Here is a 24,231-nt window from a genome sequence, read left to right as displayed (position 1 = left end):
ACACATTTCATCTCTCGGTTCCCGTAACCAAGGCTGTTGCAGGAACTAGGCAGCAGTCCAGGCAAGCAGGTGTGTATTTACAGAGTGCCTGCAAGGGAGGATAGGGGACATATAATGAACACACACCACCTAACTCTTCCCCAGTTAAAGGTATCGTACCTTTTGTCCTTTAACTGGCCAAGCTATAGGGGAAAAACTCGTGTGTATTGTGTCATTGGTTCTTTAAAATACAAGTTTCCGTCAGTAACTGAGTGCGAAATACCCGCTGTTCAGAGGAGAGGCCCCAGCCCTGTCTACCCCCGGGAGGGTAACGCGGCGAAGGCTGGCACAAGCACTTTCTCACGTTCTCTAGCTCCCTGTCTCGTGAAAACACCGTTATTTTTTCGTTCGTTTTTTCCCGTGAAAGCGTTCCCCGTTCGCTCCCTCGAGCGCTCAGCCGGCTGCTGAGCCCCGGCCGGGGCGCTGACGTAGGGGGCGGGGCCGGGCCACGTGCCTGCTGAATATTCAACAGCGGTGCTGACTATTGGCGGCTGCCCCCGGAAGTGGGGGGCTGAGCAGCTGACAGCAACATGGCGGCGGCTGCAGCCGGGCGGCGTGGCGGGCGGTTGGGGCGGCCCCCGGCGCCGGCGCCTGTGCCCGTTGGGGATCTGCCGCCCGCCGGCGAGCTGGTGCGGCCCTCGGTGACAGAGCTGTCCCAAGTGAGGACCAACATCCTGTGCACGGTGCCCGGCTGCGGCAAGGTCCTGCCCAACAGCCCGGCCCTCAACATGCACCTGAGCAAGGCCCACCCGCTCCAGGTACCGCCGCTGCCCCGACTCGGGCCCGCCGCGCGGTGAGGTGAGGCGAGGCCGGCCGCCTCCCTCCTGCTCATCCCCCGCGGGGGCTGCGGTGGCGGGGGGGGGGCGCCCGCCCCTCACCTTGGTGCGGGGGGCTCCGTAATGGCGCGGCTCCTTCTTCCGCTCCGGGCCGAAGCCCCCGGGGCCACCGCGGGGACCGGCCTGAGGTCCGGCCTCGCCCCGCCAGGGCCTGGCTCCCCAGCCTCTTCCCTGCCCTGCCCCGCTGCGAGGAGTCGCCCTGAGCCGCAGGCGGGGGAGGGGCGCTCCTGCTGGGCTGGGGTCGGGGCCCCTCGGGGCCTGCGGCCGTGTGCGGGCCCGGAGCGTCCCGCGGGGGCGGCTGCAGCGTGGGCCGTGCTGGGGTGTACTTTGGGGGGCGTAGTAAGGCTGAGGGGGGTGAGAGGGTGTGTGTGTAATTCCAAGTGGGAATAATGAAGCGTTTCTCGTGTTCTCTTGTTTAAATCTCCCCCCGCATGCAGTTATCTGTGTAAATACACGAGGTCTGCGTACGGCCTGACCAGTCGTATTGAGAATTCCTCTAAAATTGCTTACAGAAAATAACCAGTTTTATACCAATGTTAAACAGAACTGAGGCAGTTAAAAGTTCTATGGGGCTCAGTTTCTGTTATTTCGCTTCCTTATTGCTTATCTCTGCAGTCAGATATCACAGCCCTGCTTGTGAGGTGCCATGCACACACACTGCATTTCCTACCCGTAGCAGTTGGCAAGCAATCACGACCCAAGCGCCGAGTGCTGTTATGCTGGGGGTTTTGTTTGTTCTTTAAAAACGTCTGTAAGCCAAAACACCCTTGATGGATGCCATTTTTGGAAAGAAGCCCTCATTACCACAGTACTCCTGGGAGAACGCAGAGCGTGCTGGGGGGAGGAGGAGAGCCCCAGTTCAGCAAGTGTGTACTTGAATGTGGGCCTTTCACAAAGATGTCCGTACTGGTCTCAAAATCATAACGCTAAGTCTATGAGGACAAATCCTATTCCTGGAAAGCTTCAAGCACAGCATTCATAGCTGCTTTCTGAAAATGCAGCCCCAGTGGGCAAACAATAAACATACATGTTTTGTGAAATGGCTAATTACAGAATCATCTGTGTGTGTTACAGATGATCATTGGTGGTCAACAAAAGGAAATAGTCTCAAGGATACTTGCAATCTCCTATCTCTGTTTTATTTTATTTCCTAATATGCGCTAACAGCTTTTGTGTGTGTTATGTATTATATCTCCTATATACGTATGACTGGAGGTACAACGGAAGCTGAAAATGTTCATTCAGCTTCAGCAGACAGTTGTTTCGGTTGTGGGCTCGTACTCGGCATGTGCAGCAGCCAGCGAATTATGTAACTCATGGTCAAGTACGATGGGTGAGGAAATGCTGCTTTCCCACGAAGTGCCTAGAGAGCTATTAACTGTTGGTGCCCTATAGAGTTGTAACATATTCCATATGCCCGATTGCTAAATCTTGTGATAGCTGGGATAAATACTGGAACATGGATGAATGCAGATTTTCAGGACCATCTGACTTATTCCAAGGGCATTGTAATTGAGAGTAAAATGTTACTAAGGTTTAAGGGAGGCTAATTTTTCTGTACTGTGTCTTAGATAGAATATCTTCAGTATTATGCATGGCTCAAGAATGCGTCTTGAATGAAAGGATAAAGACAAGAAGGTAAAAAGATATAAATCTAGGTGTGTGTTACTCTCTTTCTCCAGAAAGAGATGGACTTGGGCTAATACTTTAGTATTAGTATTTTTTTTAAGAGGCAACGAATTCCCCAGACAAAAAGAATTTAGTAGATTGCATTTGTTAGGGAAACATGAATTAGTGAAGAGGCAACTTAGTAAATGAGATTAAGCTATTGGGGAAGAAGGGAAGGTAGTAGTGCTAAAGAGGAGGAAGGTTGACTTGGTTAATTTTCGTTAATAAAAGTAGCACCAGTAGAATCTTCTGCTATCAAAAACTGAGGTACTGTCACTGCAGAGGAAAGGCATTCGCGTAGGAAAGCAAGATTACCCTGTAAAAACAGAGTCAAGTGCAGTAGTACAAGGTTAGAGTCTCGTGAACCAATAACAAAAAAATTTGATCAGTCTCAGTCCTGGTTTGTAGCAGAAATAACTGAGATGGGAACACTTGCAAAAGCTGTTTGGTCATACGCGTTTAGGGTAACGCTGCGGTGAGAAGGGCAGCTCTGAAATATGTCAGAAGGATATTCTCTGTCACTGCTGTAGGGTAGGAATCTGATTCAAATAAGCTAAAATGAACCCAGAAGAGGTGTAGAAAAGGACTGCTAAGGATGATGAATGGCAAGTGTGTCCGACAAAGGGAAATGAGAAGAGTTTGGCTTGTTTGCCCTAACAAAAGAAGATATGATGAAGTGTTTATATATAAATGTTTGTTTTCTGTCTCCTTAGCTTAACTAAGCCAGCAAAAATGAGAACAGTGAGTATAAACTGGCACTGAATATATTAGGCTTGAAACTTTTTTTAATTCTTTGGCCCTTTGTTTGTATTTTTTTATGGAGAGAAGGGGAAGACTTCTGTGTAGTTTAAAATGAAGCTAGAGGAGTTTATGTAAAGGAGAGGATTCTAAGATAGCAGGGAGGCTGTAGTCAGTGGTGAACTGGGAGGGGTAGCTTACCTCAAATGCAAATATTACACTACCACAACGTTTTTTATGATAAGAATAAATGCAGTTCTCTCTGTGCAATTTGGTAAAGAAATGCATGATCTACTGCTGCAAAAAATGTTTTAAATAGTTGGTTACAGTCTATTGTAGCTTATTGCTTTATATTAATCCTTTGGAGTAAGTCTTTCTGTTGCAGGAAAGCAAGATGTCACTAAGTTCACCTGGACTAAATCAGTAGCAAGGATTGTTACTTTTGATTTTCTGTGTTGTTGCCCCAAGCCCTGTCCAAATGTCAGTATTCGTTACCATAGAGATGTCTGCGTTGTGAGAAGTTAATTGAACAAATATCTGCCAGTAATTGTGGTGGGTGGCTATTGTAGAAACATGGGCAGTAAAATCAGACAGACAAGGAAAGGGCTTGTGAGAACATCTGAAGTAGGTCTGACCGGCCAGGTGGGTTTTTGAGAAGATGTAGGATTAACCATTTAGAGCCAGGAGGACTTTGAGGATGGTCAAACCACCATTGCTGTCTGGGTAGGGTTACTTACGTGTGGAGAGTATCTCTCAATTTGTCACAACACATTTGTTGTCATCTGTGCCTTGAAACTCTTTATTCCAGCTCTTAAAAAAGCGTCTTGCTCATGTTTATATAGCTTTTAATCACTTGGTGTTATTCTGTACCTTAGTACTTACGTAGTTTTAAATAACCTGACTGTGCTTTACCTGTTAAGTGCCTGAACATATTTCCCATATTGCCCCGTCATTTGCTGGGTTGTGACATTAACTATAACACACTATGAATAACTTCTTACTTAGAAATAAGTAACTCTGATTGCTGCTTACTAAACATATTGATTTTGTCTGCAGCGGGAGAGACTAAATATAGTTTTGACTTAAAGGTAAATCTTTTTTTTTCTCCTGAAGACTTTGAGACTGGCATCTGGTCAAAGTGTTTCTGGGTAAACTCAGGGTTAAAAGGTGTAATTGGAAGTAGTGGGACTGGAACTAGATTTCTTTGAGTCGTGTTCCTGTGCCTTTTGAGCAGTGGCTCTAGGAGGTGCAAAAATAATCACAGTAATTATTCAGCAGAGATAAACCAGGCCTGTTTATGAATGATTCGCCCATGGGAAAAACTGCTGTACACAAAGAAGCTTAGAAGGTTAAAATGTTACATGAAAACTCTCTTTTTTGAGAATTATTCCAGGTTTTCTTGATGAAATAGCAGCTAATCGTTTTGGTAGAGAGGCTCTAAACTTTGCTTCTTTGAGTAAGATGTGTCATTAGAAAAATGAACTTGCAGCCGTGTTGGCAAGTATCAGTGTTGTGTGTGTGGAAATACAACTGAAATATTGCTTGGAGGGATTACGTTTTACACAGAGTATCTTAAGATTGAGAGATGATTTGAGGAAAACCAAAATCATTGAAGTGTCCCACTCATCTGTTTCATGGTATTCCTGAAGTGCAAATGAAATAAATACTTCTAAAGCGAGGCACGAGTAGCTTGAACACAGAGTTGTTGGGTTGTGACTTAACTGCAGCTCGGTGAGAAGCAGTGGTGTGAGCAGCGAACCCTTTGTGTTCTGGCAGCTGTGGCAGGTACCTTCTGTTTGCTTTGCATGGAACAACTATTTGCTTTGTGGATTCTTTGAGTTTGATCTAACCTGTGTAAACACAAAGCAGCTGAAGATCTGCCCGAAGAAGGTAGTGAGGGAGTGACTGCTGTAAGATCAACATTTTGCTGCTTACTGTGTTTGCTGTCGTCATGCTGAGGAAGATCAGGTGCAGAGCTCAAACAGGGCGTGCTCCAGTAATTCTTCCCTGAATAATCATCTTGGGGATGCCATCGTGGTCTGCTGTAACTGGCTCTGGGGACTTGGTTGGCCTCCTACTCAGTCTCAGGATGTAAGGAGACTTGCAGCTACTCTGACCATCATCAGATTTTTAATAGTTCGCTTTCAATTTTTTGCTTAGATGCAGATGCCTTATATTTCCACTGCGACTTTCTTATAGGATATGTCTAGAGGGATACGTCTTGTCTGGTTTCCATGGCTGTGTCCTCAATAGGAATAGGTTCTGTGTGGTTGAACAATCCAGACAATCTCACTAGTGTGTCCTTTTTATTTGTATTTTTGAGGTCCTTTCTGAGCAAGTTATGTCGCTTTCTTCTGTTCACTGAGGCAGATCACATGGAAAGCACGGGTGTACCAGTCATTTGATGTTTGGAGGTTCAGAATTAGCATACCAGTTGTTATATTCATAGACTTAAGTGAGATTTGGTTTATGTTCTGAATTAAGTGGCAGAGTGTACTTGGCATTTTTCATTTTATTACAAGTGATCTCTAAATAGTCCCAACAGAATTCCAACATCAGGGAAGTGTTGTGTTACACAGTGTGTGACTAATTTTAATGGAGTTTCAAGTAGACTGTGCTACTAAGAAGTAAAACCACATTGAATTGACTGTGTAGTATCTGTAGGGCAAGCTTTTTGGCTCAAATAACACAAAAGCCAGTGATAATTGGCTTGGGACAGCGAGTATCTTAGTAAAAGTAAATAGTACAGTACCGCTACTCTGTAGAGCTTGTTGTAATTTCACCTGGTAATTTTGATGGTGTGTTTGCCAAGTAGCATCCACATAGGTGGAAAAACTCCATGTGAACTTTCAAATCACTTAGGAAAGTGCCTTCAACTCACTGGGGTGTGTAAATGGAGTGAGGTAAAGTTGATGTGTGTTCTGAATGTTGTCTTTAATATGCAAGTCTGTAAAATCATCAGCTTCTCAATTGGTTCTTTTTCAGGATGGAAAACTTAATGCACCGATAAGGAAGGGTTTGAAAACTTCACAGAAATTCTACTGCTGTCCTATTGAAGGCTGCCCTAGAGGACCAAACAGGCCGTTTTCCCAATTTTCTCTTGTAAAACAGGTATTCCTATTTCCTAGAGCATTCTTTTCATACTGATTTAGTCCTGACCGTCTCTGCTCCAGAGAGTGTATGCTTTTGTATTCAGATATGAGCAAAGCCTCTCAGCATATATCTCGAAGTTGGAGAATTGTATGCAAAAACTCCACATGGGCATGTGGTTAATGAATTTGCACGTTTGCACGTTGATATTAGAGGACTTGAACCAGTTGATCAGGCAGATGCCAATATGTTTTGCTAAACTAGAATGCAGCCCCTCTCCACAAATTTAAAAGATGGAGAAAGATCAAAGAGAGGGGAAATCACAGTAGCAACCAATAAAGGTTTAAAGTGTGGCTGATGCTTTTAAACTGCTTAGTGCCGTAAATGAAAAGGAAAAATTATGGTGTTTGCGCTGAAGTTGATCCGTTTGACTTGAGACTATTTGCTCAGTTGTAGATCTTCAGGAGCGTGCACATGTTGCAACATATACTTACTATGCTCTTCGGCAAGATTCACTTATAGATTTATTAACATCCATAGGAAACCTTCAGTAGCATTAGGGCACGTAAATGTGTATCTGTATTTTAAGATGCACATAGCACAAGCAGATTTGCAAACTTTAAATTCTTTCTGTTGATTTCTTTAAGCTTGTAACTTATTCCTAATGAGACTTTAAAAAAAAAATTCTAGTCTCAATGCTATTTAATAACTTTTAAAAATGCAAATAAGAATGTCTCCCTTAAATATGTTTTTTTTTTTAATCTTAGCTGAAGGCTAATGTTTACTTTTCATTGTGTATTCTAGCACTTTATGAAAATGCATGCTGAAAAGAAGCACAAATGTGATAAATGCAGTAACTCCTATGGTACAGAATGGTACTTGAAACGGCATATAGAGGTCTGTGGCAAGACTTTCCAGTGTACTTGTGGATGCCCTTATGCTAGCAGAACAGCATTACTGTCTCATATTTACAGAACTGGCCATGAAATTCCTGCAGAACACAGGTAAAAGTGAAGGAGTTAAGTAACTTGCATTCATCACTGAGTCCTCTGTCTCCCATGTACTGGCTTTTTGTCTCCTTTCTGTTAGTTAAATTGGAAATATGCTCACAGTGTTTTAGCTGTAAAGCAGTTTGCAGTTTCTTTGTTCTGTTGCTTTCAGTAGTTCCTGTTTTGTTGAAGGCATTGATGATTGTCTAATCGGTAAGATAAAGTTTCCTCCCTTCCCCCCCCATGTAAAACAAAAAGTACTGATGACGCTGCACTGCATGGCATAACTGCTAGTGGTTCTTCTTGCATCTGCTTTTACAGTTCTGTGAGAGTAGAGATGATTTGGAAATGGTTATAGCTGGTAACTGTGGTGTGGGATGCAGTTCAGTTTCTTTTATAGTCTAGTTGTCTTTGCAAGTATTAGTGAATTTTATTTTATTTTTTAAATGCCTATATATGCATGTTTAGATTTATAGTTGTCTTAACATGTACATGTATTTCATAAAGTGTAATCTGTTTCCTGAGGCAAGCCTGTCTATCTTGGAGATAGAACTGCTGCAGAATTAATTTTTATGTGAACGAGTGCTAATTGTACCTTTGGTTTCCATGAGAGACCTTTACCTGTACACTAATTTTAAGAGCGCTGTCCTGTCAATGCTCAGTCTGAGTTAGCATCAAAGTAATAGATTAAATGTCTTCAAATGAGAGTGCTTAATGTACAAGGGGGAAGAAACCATCTAAACTTCCACCTCTGTTTAGAAATAGGTCTCCGTAAAAGAGGTAACCTTTTTTCTTTTTTAAATGGGAGAGTGAGGAATGAAATTTTACAAAACTGAAATTCATGGAGTCTTTTTATGTTTTAATCGGGGATTAGTTGTCTTCTCATATCCACCCTCATCTGTGACTTCAGTTTATATTTTTGATGCAACGACTCAAAATAATGGAAGGCAGATGTTTTGTGCTTGAAAGGAGTATAAATTATTGATCTCATGTTCACAGGGATCCTCCTAGTAAGAAAAGGAAAATGGAAACCTCCGTACATAATCAGCAGTTGGCAGAGAAAGCAAATGAAGCATTCATCAGTACACACAATAATAATCCTGGCACTCAGGAATTGGAGTCCTCTGAAGTGAAACTAGTGGCCTCTCTCGAAGGCTCCTGCAGTTCTAACTTCACAAACCAAATGCAGCCAAAATGTACACCGAAGATGCTTTTACCGAAGCCCAAGGTGGCTTTGGTTAAACTCCCGGTGATGCAGCTTGCTCACTTGCCTATATACGTATCTGCAACAGACTCTTCCGTCAAACCTGCTGTAGTGGCTGTTGATAATCAAGGTTCAGTTGTAAGTACGGTTCATTTATTGCCTCAATCCATAGGAATTCTGATTCCAGCGCTGGAGGCAGAAACACTTGTATTTAAAGATAGTATGCCTGTTTCAAAAGTGACAAATTCTAGGGATCATGAGCCAGTAAGTACTGGTGTACAAGTTGAGTTGGATAAGGTTGCATCGAATAACACAGGGCAAGAGCTGGGGAATGTTTGTCACAAGAATAAAATTTCTTCAATAAATGTACAGACTGACTTATCTTACATTTCACAGAACTTTGTACCGGCTGCAGCCTGGACTCCCAATTCTTCTGTATCCTCTTGCTCTCAGACAGATCTGTCATTTGGTTCACAGGTTTCGTTACCCATCAGTGTGCAAACACAGACGCTGCTGCCTGCTTCCAAACTGACTTCATCCATAGCTGCTCAGACTGATGCCTTTAGTCCGGTTTGTTTTCCAACGTGTGGCATTTCTAGAGAGACTCAAACCAGTAGGACGCAGGACCCTCTTGATGGAAGAGTGCAGATAGACCAGGCCGTCATGTCCGGTGACATCTTTGACAATGTTCATTCATCATATGTTTCTACTCACATTGAACTTCCAGAAAACAATTTAATGCCTGCAACTATAGATCAAACCTTGCTGCAAAGGAGTAATTGCAAGAGCCTGAATCAAGATACGGTGAAGTCTGAATCCCTTATCAGCTTCAATACACAGACTAATATACTTCCACCTCAAAATATGATGGATAATCAAACCCAGACAATGGACCTACTAAGTGATCTGGAGAACATCTTTTCAGGAAACATGTCTGGCCAGACACTGGATAATCGTGGCCTTTTGTCTGAGACAAGTTCTAATGCTGACACGCATCTGCCATCTGGTCCATCACAGAGCACAGGAATAGACTTTGACATTGAAGAGTTCTTTTCAGCATCCAATATCCAAACTCAGACTGAGGAGAGTGAGCTTGGTACTCTGAACTCTGAGCCAGTTTTGGAGTCACTGGACATCGAAACTCAGACTGATTTCTTATTTTCAGATAGTGCTACTCAATCATATAGCTGCCGAGGAAATTCTAACTTCCTAGGTTTGGAGATGTTTGATACACAGACACAGACAGACTTGAATTTCTTTTTGGACAGTAATACCCATCTGCCTTTAGGAAGCATTCTGAAGCAGTCTAGTTTCTCCATGAGTACTGACTCATCTGATACAGAAACCCAGACAGAAGTATATCCTGCTACCAAAAATATGCCTACTCAGAATATTGAAGGCAAAGTCCAGCTCAGTAGCGCTGAAACACAGACTATGGATAGCTGCTTTGAGAATCTGGGGAGTTTATTCCTTACCAGCAACGAGACACAGACAGCGATGGATGACTTTCTCCTGGCTGACTTAGCCTGGAACACAATGGAGTCCCAGTTCAGTTCAGTAGAAACACAGACCTGTGAAGAGCTGTGCTCCTTGTTTCAGAGCTCTGACAAGCCCAGCCATTGAGTACTACGTAATGTAACTGTTCCTGTGGTTTGAAACTAAGTTATTGGGGTGGGAGAGACGGATTGACCAAGTTATCCGCTTTGCATTATTGAATGTAGTTCTTGTGAGCAGTTGGCCTAAGAGACTTTTTGTGCTGAAGGTACTCTATTGATATGTAACTCTCCATAAGCGGTGTGTATAAATGGGGGTAAGGGAGGCCATAACATGTTAATGTACATTTGAACCTTAAAAAAAATATGTGGTGCCTATGTTTTGTCCTCAAACTTCTTTACGAAGCTGATACTGCTTTCATTTGAACAGAAGAACTTTTAAAGGTGTTCTATATATATATGCACACCTCTCTATTCCTGGCTTACATACAGGGTTCCAACGTGCTGGACCAAAACCCTGGCCTGTCCAATTCCGATGCTTCCCTGAAATTACGGGGGAGGATTCTATTAGCGTAAGCTACTTCTCTTTACTTTTTTTAGTAGCTTGTATCTTAAATCCGGCATGAACATAATAAGCCATAGTGTCTTCTTTTACCTTATGCCTTCACAGCTCTTTCTCCTGCATAAGATGGTATTTTTCAAATACCTGTCCAACACACTAGGCACATAAAGAATCTTGAATTGTTGAATATATTTATTACTAAAAATATGTCGAAAGCAGTACTCTTAAAATTTTTTTCCCCGAGTGGCACTGATGCCTTTTGCAAGGTAGGAAAAGAACTTGGAATACATAATTATAGGGAAAATTAGTATGTAGTCCTTTTAGCTAGTGTAATAAATGAGACTAACATTTTTAGAGTCTTCAGAAGGGATTTGCTTAAATTATTTCTGACTGTAAGATGCAAATGTTACAATGTGTGTGCCTCAAAGACTGGAATAATTTGTTTTCACTGAAATTCTCCTAGCTTTATTAAGCTATAAGTTGAGAAATGTTACAGTGGTTTATACCTCTATTACCTTAAGAGAAATCTTTAGAAATGGGAAATTAGATTTTCTAAAATACTCACCTGGACTCCTGTTTTTGGACTTCTTGCTTCCAAAAACAACTGGAATCCGTACAACAGAGCTGGGAAGATTGGCTCTCGGAAGCCCTTTCAGAACAGCTGTATCTCACTTTTGCACAACGATCTGCAGCCCTCAGTTCCTGCAGCTTTTAGAGAGTTTTTCTGAGTATAGTCACACAGACTGATTTTTCAAAGAAACGTGACCTCTTGGAATGTTTTTATTGTTCATCTTGCCCCTCATGCCATTGTTTGCAGTACTTTTCATTTGCATGACAGAAAATAAGCCAGTTGTGAATGTATGTTGGAATTTGGCCTTAACTCATTTTTATCTCTTACTCTAATACCTGCAAAATGTAGGCCTCCGCTTTTGTTTTGGATGGATTTTAGTTTCTGTTACCTTAAATGAAAGGGAAACCTCTTCATGTCAAGCTCCTGGGCCTGTAACAGACTTCACTCCTCCATTGAGAGGTGTTGGCTGTATATTTACTAGGCAGCCCACCAGTAAATGTATGTCCAAGTCTTAGTTTTTGAAGACTCGCTATGCTTTGTGCTTCATATCCTCAGCTGAAAGGTGTGGGAGTTAAGTTACTCATCCATTGCAGCTAGCTTGTTTTGCTGAAAATGAGCAATACTTTTTTTTTTTTTGTCTCTTCCTACCACTCTTTAAATTGCCACGGTTAACGCACTAATATGGTAAGCATCTCTACTTTTACTGGAAAGAATCTCTTTAAATTAACCCTGAAACTCATATTTTCCTCCTGAAAAACTCCTGAAACCACAGCTGTGTTGCCTGTTCATTTTTCAGCATTTCTAGGTGTGAGTTCAGGCACTTCCAGTCTGTGGCTGAAGAAACTGCAGAGAGGAATCTTGCAGTTGCCCCCAGGAGTACAGTAATTTTCCTTTGAGGAAAGTCTCCCCAGGTTTCACAATATCTAGAGTTCTGGTGTGAAAGGTGGGATATGTTGAAAAAAGGGAACCTTAGAGTCACAGAACCTTAGAAAGGTTTGCGTTGGAAGGGACCTTCAAAGATCATCTAGTCCAACTCCCCTGTCGTAGGCAGGGACATCTTTCACTAGATAGATTGCTCAAAGCCCCGTCAGTCTGACCTTGAACACTTCCAATGATAAGGCACTCCTTGTAACTGTTTCTTCTGAATATATGACTGGTTCATATTTACCTGCCTGAAATTGGGAAATAAGATAAATGACAAAATCAGGTTAATTTATTCTGTTGCAGTGTTTTACTAGTAATGTTGCATCTTCATGTTTTAAAGTGGTTTTCCTTCTCCTTTCTTCCCCCCGGCTGCAATACCAGAGAACATGTTGTCACACATAAGCTTCTGTGTTTTCCATGTGCAAGTTGTCTGTACTGACACATGAAAGGGAAGCAGTTACTATAAATCTGGTTAAGGAACACTGCATTTCCACAGCTGTAGAAACCAGAAGTGAGACACTGTTCATGACCTCTGAATTTAGATAAAGTCAGTCTTTTTTCTGTAAGAGAAGGAATCTTAGGTGATGAGGAGCAGAATTACAGGTGGCTTTGAATTGTAGCTTTCTGAGAGACCAGCTAGAAATTTGCAACTAATTTACAAATCAGAATGAGAATTGCCATGTTCTTAGGGTGTAAGCCAAAGCTCTTGACATCAGTGACTATCAGAAAAACACTAAGGTTTGTGTGGATGCAATCTTACAATGTAATCGTTATTTATTTGTAGTACTTTGTAATTAAAAGTATTCATAAGCTTTGAGTGCTTTATTAGAACATGCAAATACCATTCTTTTCCCTCATCCTATGTGTTTAAAATAGTTTGAACCTTAATTAGGTGAATATGGTACTGCAACGTGAAGTTATTTATTGAAAGTGCAGTATTAAGAAATTATTAAATACGTCTGCATTGTCTTAGGGAAGTGGCTCATTCTGACCAAAATTAACTTCTTTCTTTGCAAATTTGGTTGTCTATAAATTACTCAAAGTCAGAAACAGGTTTGGATCCTATGCTGCTGGTGTATGTCACTCAGTTTGAATTTATTAAGTATTTTTGTGAAAATGTAAAGTCTGCAACTAAACTTCATAGTTTGCTGAATCCCACAGTAAATCTAATGAAACTGGATCTGAAATACTGTTGATGAATACTAGAAATTCATCAAAATTGAACAAGTTCTTTTAAATGGCTAATTTTCTATTTTGGCCATTGTTTTAAAAATAAACTTCAATCAGAACTATTTCTTGGTAGTACTAAAATGATACTTATCTCCCTTTTTCTGCAGTTTGCCTCTGATTTTCAAGGCACTGTCTCTATTGTAAGTATTGGTCAGCAGTGACTTACTACTTTGCTTATTCTCTTTTGTATCCTCTACTGCCATTTGAACTGCTATACAAAAAGTAACATCAGATTCTCCATTGTCTCTTAGCACAAATTTTTATCTGGAAGTGATACTAATATTATTTGTACTTGCTCTTTGCATTTCCTGCTTAATGCTGTTATGCTGTGATTGCTGGATCTTGATGCCTGCATAATGCTACTCTAAAATTGAATTAGTAGTTTTGTAGTCGAGCTTTTCTTTAGTATATAAAAATTCAAATGAAACATTAACAAATTTGGGGCACCTGTGCTGTGAGAACATACGCACAAAACAGCTGAAAAATGGGAGGGTCTTTCTTGTTGCCTTCCATGTTTGTTTGTCACAATGCTAAAAGTTTGTATGACAGTAGATGTACGTTTCTTCTACTGTTGGCTTTATTTGCATCTATTTCAGCTAATACACTTGTAAATAGTTCTTTCTTCTTTGGGTAGGGAGGGAATCGTCCCCCCCCAACTCTTCATGTCTGCATAGAGAAAATAGTAGTTAAAAGTCAGAGTTTATTAATGCTACGTATTCTTAGCTATGCAAAGCTGTTTGTCTAGAAAATTTTCACTTCCAAAGGATGTGAAATCTTACGGGAAAAAAAATATATATATATGCTTGCAGCTGTAAATTAAACAGTTGTAAAACAAGCCTCTCATTGTGAGACCTCATCTGGTTTTGAACAATTCTGTGTCTGTAAGTTAATGTATGTAACTAACACTCCTTACGAATTTGTATTCCAAGGTGCACACGCAGTCATTTTTTCTGTTGAAAACAAAAGGCTGAATTTCCCTGTTAGTCATACGTATCTTGATTGTGTAGAGGCAACAGAACAAAGAAAGATAACTGCCTTCCACTGTTTTCTACCCTTATCCTGCCAGCACATGCTCACGTGCTTAGTCAGATCTGAACTGATCTCTTTGTGAGGCTGGGTAGAGACGCGCGTGTCGGCAGGATTGGGATCTTAGGTGTTAGGGATTTTTAGTAGCCTTTCAAATATAAAGTTAGTAGGACTGATACAGCACATACTGGATCAACATAGGGTGCTCAACTTGCAAAAGAATATGTGACTGAAATGACAGCTCAGAGGTGAACCAAATGTACTTGCCTTTACCGTTAAGGTTGTACGGCTTCCTTTGCTTTAATCTATTTCTGACATGTTGGGTTTTCTTAAACATGATCTTAATGTACAATTTACTGCTCCAAATACGTTCACACCAAAATGTTAACGTTCTAGGCCTTGCAAGCTTTTTCATTCACATTTGGTTTAAGGTCTGCTATGCTTGTGTTCCTGCTAGGGTAGGTCTGCTGTAAACAGCCTTCCATTAATAACTTGACATGGACACTATGAGGCTAGGGTGGTTTAATGGTAGCAAGCTTCAATGCATGATGCAAACATGCATCTTCTGTTTCTTTTGTTGTTGTTTTTTAACAGTTGATGTGAATTTAAATGTGTGGTAGAAGGATTTGCTGCTTAGAGCATGACTGAATTTTCTTGTTTAAAATGCCATTGCTATGCAATGAACAGAATCAAGGAACTACATCGTTCAACTCTGCATTGCCTTGCAGTCAGGTTGAGGGTATGTTTGTATTGGTGCGCGCGACTCTTCCACTTCACTGAAAACGTAATCGGACAGCCTGAAACAGTGGAAATTCCTGAATGAATTGCTGGGTTAAATAACAGAAGCCCTTTACTTCTATTTGTTTTCACATACTGGCTTTACAGCAGTATCTTTGACATAACTAGCAACAGAATATAATAGATGACTTGTGATGATGTAAACTGTACAACCTCCATTTCACAACTAGTGCTTCACGTGCATGCTTGAAGTGCTCGCATGCAGAGCTAGATTGACAGTACTTCTGTCTACAGATATTTGCAAGTGCATCTCTGATAAAGCTAGATATGAAAGATAGCCGTATTTTTCCAGCTTACAGAATTCAACACCTGATTATGATCTAATTTAAACTTGTAATTATTTGGAATGGATGAGTAATAAACCTCATGGGTGAGTCTTTCTCAAAGCATGCATGAGTTAATAAGGCTGAGAAACGTCCTTAAAATGTTTTACTTCTCATCACTGGTGGGGTTTTGATCTAGCGGACAAATTTAGTTTTCAAAGGATGGCCATGTTTAATTCTTGCTATTTAAGCCAGTAAATTTGCAATGAGCAGACAAAAGCAAGCATTAATTTCTTAGACCTATTTTACAAGTGACAATCCCAAAGAAGGAATGTTGTCCTAGTAATTGTGAAACTTTTAAGTATATTAATGCATGCAGAGAAAACCTTGTGCCAAAATACTGTTTCATATTTCCCTCTGTTGGAAACAGAAGTGTTATACAAAGCTACTAGTAAGTTATTCACAAGTATTTAAATGTTTTGTTCACAAATGAAGCACTTAGTCCTGTAAATTATACATATTTTTGAATAAAGTTAACTTCAATCAATTCTTGCCTTCTGTTTTAATGGCTGCAATTTCCTGCCTACAGAGGCATGGGTGGGGTGCTCCGTGCCTTTCAGCAAGTACCACCCGCCGCTCCTTCATATCCTTTTGAAAGCCAGGTGTCTTTTGAATTGGTAGAGATTTTGTAAATTAAAACTATCTTACAACATCAGTCCTTGATCTCCAGAGGCAGCAAAAGTTTTCCTGTGTAGTTCTACTTCCCGATGAATTCTAGGAAGTTAAAACTTGCAAGAACCGTAATCAGAATGTCAAGATGCTACATTTCATCAACCTAGGTCAAATCCACTGGAGAGGTTCTCTGCTCTAAGTGAACCTAAGCACAGACCTTCGTGCGGAATCTGATGTGTACAGGCAGGGCTGGGTTCTTCTGAGCAGCAGCATGCAGGCTGGCTGTGCTCGTGGTGCTCCATCCCACACCTCTCAGCAGCGCATGCAAAATTTAATTCTTAATTACCTCGTATGCACAATGGAATACCTCTACAGTTTCAGCTCACTGACAGATGCCTTTCTTCTACAACAGACTCTCAGGACAGGAGGAGTACTTTGCATTCATCCTCTACCTTACCATCCACCTCTCCTGTAGTTTTCAAGATCTCTAGAGTCATAAGTAACATCAAATAGAAATTCAACTGCATTACGATGATTAGTTTTCAAAGTACCCTACTTAGAAAATTACAGTCCTCTCTAACAGCTTATATTATTTTGCAATGTATTTTATATAACTGAGAAAATTTTTGCCACTATGAATATTAATAATAAAACCTAGAGTAGGTTGATTTGGAGTATGGATCATACTTTGTCCCTTTTCTTCCTGTACAGTTCCCATGCTTAGTAATGATCCCACCATTTATCTGTACTATTACCTCAGCTCTAGTCACGAATGAAGCATTCTCTGATGTATAGCAGCTGCTGTTTTCAATCCCGTCATACTTGGAGGTACGTATTTGCACAAGGCAGCGTTCAGCCCTAGTGGTAGCAAAATCTGGAAGATATTTCCAGAGGGGAGTATGTCATAAGTATCTAGAAACTAAATTCCCGTTCAGAGCATTTAAAATTATGAGTCAAATGCATAGATGCTGACTTACTCTTTTAGGAGTAATAGCCCTATTCCTATCGTAGGGATGATTCTGCTTGGTTTAGGCTGTTATTTCAGGCTTTTCATTATTCAGAACAGATTTGGCCCATGGACAAAAATAAGATACTTAGTCTGATCCTCATGAAACTTTCACAAATGGTAGGCAGTCTAAAGGCAGGACAAACTTTAACTCTTGATTGAGAATGGATTGAGAAGGAGATAATGGCTGTTTAGAGCTCAGGGAACCTCATGTATTTTTGAACTACTCTCTTGTTTGCTGTTGCTGAGAATTCACTTATTTCTTCTGCTGGCAATGAAAGGTTTGTGTTTAGTTCCTGAATTTCCTTCACTTAAAGCAATTGCATGCTGGAAAGCTGATTGCTTTCTGTCAAAACAAGGGAATTAGAGGCAGATTTTCTTTCTGGCTCCAGGTTTAACAGTGAGTCCTCTGGAATCAGTTCTTTGGAAATTTGGACCTAAAACAAAAGGGGGAAAACATTGATTTAACTTTCAGGTGTTCTATCATTGTATTTTTGCATTGTTGTCAACAATTCTCTTTCTGCTTGTTTTGTTTTGGCACCTTGAATACAGGAAGCACTTCTAGCTGATCTAGCCCTTAAGTTTATTTCCTTTCCTTGAACGGGAATGGCTTTATTCTTGAGAGAATTTACACGTAAACAAGAAGTTTCTGTTTCCTGTGCTAGAAGAACCCAGTGTATTCAAGGGCACATAACTTGATTAAGCTTATGGTCGCTTAAGTGTTGTCTATTCATTTCTTTATATTCTAGGCCTTTAGTTAGCAGCTTTTCTGGTCTTCTGCTACAGGTCTTGTAGCCATAATCTGCAGGTGTGGTGTGGTTCTTTGAAATATTTTCTTGTATCAGGTTGTAGTAAAACCTCTGTCTAATCTGTCCAATTTGAGAGTTTCAAAAACTTCAGCGAAAATCTTATCTGGCATAAAACACTGGAAAACATGGAAATAAAGTTTATAGTTTTCCCTGCAACTTTAAACATATTTATTTTCTGTGGTCCTAAAGAATTTGCTACCTGTCTGCAATGGCTGCAACTTATAGTTACTATAATGAAAATGTTTAGCTATACTTACGGTTAATTGGTAATGCAGTTCATTTTTCTGTTTTCTCACTGAAGCAGCAGTATTTTCACTTTTCTGAGTGGGAAAGACTCTTCTAGACTACAGAAAATGTTACTAGTTTCACAGATACATACATGTTTGAGTTTTCTGTTTAGTGGAAAACGGGACTGAAACAAGTATATATGAATTTACTTATCTTGGGGCTATTTGTGAAGGATGCTTCTCCTTTAAAGCTTGCATTTTATATCCAAATATGAAAAACAGGATTAGAAAATTTATTACTATGGGGGAAGGGTACGAAGAAGGGAAGAAAAGAGTATGTTAGAGGGTGGCTCTGTTCTGTCAGAATGATGCTGCACTTGGGTAACTCTAGCACCGTATGAATAGCAGTTTGGACAAGGTGCTGCAACAAAAAAAAAAGGCGTTTCCTGGAAATTAACAACCAATAGAGAGCTTGACTCCAGATAGTCATTGGCTGAGATTTTCAGATATCCAGAGTATTGAAAGAGTTAAAAGATGCATATAGATCATTGTATCAGCTATAATGACCTATTTCTTTACTAGATCTCTATAACTTTTTAATAGGTTCTTTATAACTTTCCCTCTTGACTTGCAACAAAATACCAAGCAGGTACAAAAAATGACTGGCATTTCAGATTGAGAAGTTTAGCTTTTGTTCTTCAGGAAGAGTGAAGGAATGCAGAAGACAGTAATCCTGTCAGCAGCCTTGTGCTGTTTCTGGTGTAGGTGCGTATTTTGTTCACCGTTCAGTAGGTGGCACTCCTCTCTCCAATACAGAGGTGCTGTCACTTGAAAAATCAAATTTGCTGCCAGAAAAATGTTGGCCCTGTTCTAACCTCCAGTGTGACAACTCATACTCTGCACCTCAAGCTGGTATGTTGCTCTACTTAAAGATGTGCTGCTTAAAGAATTGTAACATACATTCTATACAAATTAGTGTTCTAAAAGATTTTCAGATTTCCCGAAGCAATTCCCAGGAAAATTTGTATTAGGAGACAAAGCAGACTGCTTGGAGCTGTTGTTTAACATTAGCACTCAGCTCCTGCGTTCTTCTCTAGAGGTCATTTCATTGAATACTGGGTGAAGAGATAAAACCATGTCATCCTTCCATTCTTTTTAAAAGAATAAACACATGATTATTTAGACACATAGAATACATATCACCTATTTTACTGAAACTATGCCTCCAGAAAGTGATAATTCTTTAGCTCTGATGTTGAGATACCTGAAGATGAACACGAATTGATGCCAGAAAACTACTGAAAACTACATTTATGCATATTCGTTAGTAAATATTTTTATTAGTAAAGAAATAAAGACATTGAATTCCTCCATCTGTTTTACAGTGGCAACCATATGCTATTGGAAACCTTGCACTGGTATTATCTTTCCCTATTCCAAATTTTTATCACAGCATCAAAAGAGGGGAAGGGTAAGTTGTAATGAATCTCTGTCCTGAATGCTGAATTGAACGGCAGTTACCTATGTATCTATGGAAAGACTGCTGTTTTACTTTGGGTTTTGCTTAACACAAAAGCAAAAGAGAACTTGATCTGAAAGTCCCTCATTTAGTATGAGATGAAACAAGAAAAAGTGAATACCAGAATGCACAGAATACTGTATTAAACAGAAACAAGCAAATAACACATTAACAGGATTTAAAAAATGAATCTACTTACAATGAGTAAAAAAATAATTGTAAATAACTGTCAGTCCCACCACTGTCTGCTTTCTGGGTCATTTCCATTTCTTTTAGGTGCCACATTAGCAAGGAATGTATGCAAATGTTTGTCTGTGAAGCTCAACAGGATTTAGTACAAGATTTTTAAGTTAAAAATAATATTAAATGCCTTGCGGAGTAGGCATGGATTTAAGAATGTTCCTAAAGTTAGGCATTGCTTCCGTTTGCAGCAGCATCAAATACCTAATTACTGTGCTAGACTACCATAGTCTTTCAGAGGGAATCTAAATGAAAAGGTTGCACTTCATCCCCAGAATAAGCTATTTAAGGCTCTAATGAATCTATCTTATGGTCAGGAAGAAACTAAACCTACGTGAAAGTAATTGGTACTCATCAGCTTATAATACTATTAATAGCATCTACAAAAACTACAAATATCCACATTGCTCACAAGGATTTTTTTTTCTCACAGTCTAACAAGCTGGGAAAAAAGCATGAAATTACAATATAGAAATGTTAGGTCAGTCTAGACGGCACTGCAGCTCCTGCAACGTGGTTGACTGTTAAGGAGAAAGTAGTCCAGAAAGCAGTGGAACATTTCTGATTCGTTTCCTTCCTTGACCTCAACATATCTGTTCCTGACATTATCAGTTAAAGAGCCCTGGACGTCATCATATTTTGTATATTGGTTTTGGTTTGTATGTGGAATTTGCATACAGGCATGACAGCTCTTCTTTTTAAAAGCAACAGGATTAGAAATAGTTGCAATATTTTTGTCTGATGTAAAAGCACAGTGCCAGTCTAACTGCTCAGGATCTTCTTGCAGGAGTGAGACCTTTGTACAGCTTGAGATAAACAATGATTCATGAATTTCTGTTTTTTCCCCTCACTTTATCTTTCATGATATCCACACCTTTTTCACCCTTCTGCTCTGTTGCTTTAGCATCATGACTACAGGAAACAATCTCAGCTGAAAAACTACTGAGGATCTCTGAGAGGTAATGGCTTTTGTATTCTTTCAAGAAGGGTCTGAAGTATCCTTAGAAGTGGCATCTTTAACAGGTGGAAGTACTTGTGAAGACCTAAAGTCAAAGATTCAGAGCCATTTGCATCAAGCACATTAATCTCTTTATGCCTTACAGCTTCTGGATTTTTCACATATTCCAGGTTCCACATAAAATATTCTTTTTATTGGTGGGTTCATTTCACCTTGGGATGTTTTAACAGTGTAAATTGTTATGTATTTCCATTTTATGCCATATGTTGTAGGACAACAGGCTTACTAGAATGGGCTGAAATCTCTTCCTTTTCTGAAGCTGTGTCAGCTGTGGCATCTACACTTAACTCACCTTCTGATTTTGATTGATTTCTTGTGGTCTTGGCTCCTTGACTTCTACTGTTGTAAACAGATTGCAGTATGTCTAAGCAAAACTGGCAATTGTTGGGAGTTTCATTTGCCTTGCATTTCTTGGTCTGTTTTTGCAGCTGGAAGTAGGCAAGTGGATCAGTTTTAGCCCAGCCTTGCACCCAGTTAAATCTAAGACAAGCCAGAGTGTTGTAAGAAGAAAAAACGTAGAAGGAATAGTGTTTGCTAACGTAACTGAATACTTGTGCTATTTGAGGTTTTTTTCTGAGTGCAAAATAACAAGGAACTGCAATTCCTCGCTGGTCCTTTTTTTGCAACGTTGCACAGTGAAAGACCTGATGAACTGAAACAGGGAACTGAGGCGTTTCACAGTCTCTCCCCGGGGCTTTTCAGTTTTATCCTGAGACAGAACAGATTCATCTAACCTCTGATGCCGTCATTTGTGACAGGTTAACACTGCTCTCTCCTTCAGTATCTCAGAGAACGCTTTTCTTCACCATGGGTGTAAAAGTGATTATGAAAAAGAAATCCCCAAATCTGTATGAAAATACTCCAAAGGGATCAGCCAAGACGCCTGACGTTCGCTGCTTCCAAACCAGCCGCCGACGTGGGCGCGGCCCCACACCCTCCCCCGCAGACACCCACCGGCCCTCCTCGGCTGAGGCGCAGCCGCTCCCCGCCTCCCGCTCCGCTTCCTCGGTGGGGCCGGGCCGCTCCTCCGCCCGCGGCCTGCTCCCTCCAGCGGCATGAGGCGGCGGGGGGCGCCCTCCTGCTCCGGCGCCCAGCGGTTACCCGGGCAACGCGGGGGGCGCGCGGCGGCGTCGCAGCGTCCTGTGAGGAAATGGCGGGGCTCCTACGTGAGGCATGTTCGTCAGGGGATATGCCGTCTTGGCCATGGGAGAGCTACCGAGGCAGGGGGACGCCACGGAGGAGGTCCTGAGGTCCCTCCCGACCTCAAATATTATCCCATGGGTCCTGTGACTCGCATGGATATGGCAGAGCCTCGTATCTGGAAGCTGGCTGGAGGTGGCTGGAAGATGGCCGGTGGGGAAGGACTCTGAAGTCTAATGACGGGCAGGCGTCTGGGAACGGTCAGCCAAATGGGAGAAATGACGGAACTAGGCAGCTTGGAAGGAAAAACTGAGGCACAAGGAAGGGGAGAGCCTGTACAGAGGTTTAAAAACATGAATGGGAAGAGAGCAGTTGCTTATGATAAAAATAGATGTGAAATGACCAAACAGAAGGAAAAGGAGAGAAAAACTGTGAGAAAGGTGAAGAAAATAACAAAAAAATGAGACAAATTGATCTTACAATATAAGGAATTAAATAATCTCTTACGATGAATCACTGCCTGACCCATGAATCTTTAAGTATGCAAAAATATAAAAATTAAGATCAAGCATACAATGAGCATATTTTTATGTATAAATCATTAACTAGCACTACTGAGACCATTTGCAGTTGCTGGAAACTGTCCTGTGGTTATTTTATAACATGGCATGAAGACTGAGTCACAAGCACTCTTACCAGAAGATGGGATTTGGGAACATCCTGAAGTGCATTTATTCAGATATTTGCATGAAAATCTATGTTAAAAGTTCTAGGACTGAAGGAGTCCCAGTCCTGCCAGCTGTTACTTAATCCTCGTTGAAAACATTCAATTCTTTTAAGAACAATAGAATATTTGTATAAGAAAAATACTTTAAATGCTCTTTATCATCTTCTCCGCAAAATGAGATATATCTGTTTGGGTTTTTGTTTTGTTTTTTCTTTTCCACTGTCATCTTAATTGGGGCTTTTTTTAGCTTATGCTCTCTCCAGAAGTCTTAAGCCAATCACTTAAAGTCAACAGAGGTGGTTAATGCTTAACTAATAAAATTGCATGTAAGCGTCATCATATAGTAAGGCAGATTCACAAGGTTATGAACTGAGGTAAACTCTTAAAATTCCATTTTCTTGTTAGTATCGTGTTTTTATTTGGATCTTGATACTAAAAACAAAAATACCACAAACCCAAAACCCAGCCACAAAGCGATGTTTCCAAATGTCACATCTCTCTTTAGCAAAACATGCAGCCCTCTGGAAATTATTCACTGATCTCTGACATTAAGTGTCCTTGATACAACTCTGTGAATCACACAGCTTGCATCTTAATAGATAAAGACGGCATATCCTGCTTAGGTAAAGACAGTATTTGGTACAGAAGATCGACACCATTGTTCTTTAACAGAATACTTAATTTTTTTATGTATACCTCAGGCATATTACCTAATTCTGATCTGGCACTTCTCTGAGATGTGACTAAGGTATTTTCTCAGGGAAAATTCATAAAGTCTGAGTTACTTGTTAATGTGAAGCAATGTGGGAAGGTATTTTTAAAGTATATGCATGCAGAGTAAATGTATCATGCAAGGCTTACAAACTGTCAGTGTAAATACCGTTGTCAGATTCATGTAGTCATAAACGATTATTAAAATCTCGGGTGATATTCTAGTGCATCACCTACATAGTTCATCAGCTTCAGAAGAGCTGCACACATATAAATGGGAGTAGAAGCTGACCTTTCCAATTCACACACTTGAGTCACAACTACATCTCGAAAGCTGATGTAATTGTAATGCACTTCGCCTTTACATCCATTTTATCTTCCCACAATTCTCATTACTAAAAATAAACCTGTTCTGGAAAGTTAAAGTGGACATGTGACAGTGGCCACTCTGGCTAAGCCCCAGTCCTCAGACACTCCTCCCTATTAATGGTTCCATTATAGTTCTGCCTAATGCTCCCCAGCACCGGCATCTGCTTTTCTCCTCGATTACCTGGAGTCAAGACAATTGATAAATGCGGCAGAAGAAAGCTTCCAGTTCATTGCCTGCATCTTTTTTGCCTTTTTCTTTGCAATTCATTTAAATCTCAACAAAAGAGGGGACCAAACGTCCCTGTTCAGTTAGTTGGAAATTCTCAGGCATCAAACGGATTTTAAATGCAGTTTGGCACAGC

The 24,231-nt window shown here is 40.6% G+C and overlaps 1 protein-coding gene across 3 annotated transcripts; it reads left to right on the top strand.

Moving 5' to 3' along the window:
- Positions 1 to 545: 545 nt before the first annotated feature.
- Positions 546 to 15,978, top strand: ATMIN (ATM interactor). 3 transcript variants are annotated; one of them, XM_054840341.1, is made up of 5 exons: positions 561 to 797; positions 6,267 to 6,392; positions 7,176 to 7,375; positions 8,360 to 8,702; positions 9,042 to 15,978. In XM_054840341.1, the coding sequence occupies exons 1-5, from the start codon at positions 570 to 572 to the stop codon at positions 10,185 to 10,187; spliced, it is 2,043 nt and encodes a 680-aa protein (XP_054696316.1). In that variant the 5' UTR covers positions 561 to 569; the 3' UTR covers positions 10,188 to 15,978. The 3 variants fall into 3 exon arrangements, 2 of the variants coding, with proteins under 2 accessions (XP_054696315.1, XP_054696316.1); XR_008579080.1 differs by having other exon boundaries at positions 565 to 797; positions 8,360 to 10,629; positions 13,452 to 15,978; XM_054840340.1 differs by having other exon boundaries at positions 546 to 797; positions 8,360 to 15,978.
- The last annotated feature ends 8,253 nt before the right edge of the window (positions 15,979 to 24,231 follow it).

Source organism: Grus americana, chromosome 13 (assembly GCF_028858705.1).
Source record: "Grus americana isolate bGruAme1 chromosome 13, bGruAme1.mat, whole genome shotgun sequence".
NCBI classification, from domain to species: Eukaryota; Metazoa; Chordata; class Aves; order Gruiformes; family Gruidae; genus Grus; species Grus americana.
The sequence above is the reverse complement of the archived record's forward strand: the minus strand, read 5'-3'. Positions and strand labels throughout refer to the sequence as shown.

Excerpts from the sequence above, each read along its gene's own strand:
- ATMIN (XM_054840340.1), top strand. The coding sequence starts at position 570 with ATGGCGGCGGCTGCAGCCGGGCGGCGTGGCGGGCGGTTGGGGCGGCCC. Across the intron at positions 6,393-7,175 it reads AATTTTCTCTTGTAAAACAG|CACTTTATGAAAATGCATGC; the intron begins GTATTCCTATTT and ends TGTGTATTCTAG. Across the intron at positions 7,376-8,359 it reads GAAATTCCTGCAGAACACAG|GGATCCTCCTAGTAAGAAAA; the intron begins GTAAAAGTGAAG and ends TCATGTTCACAG.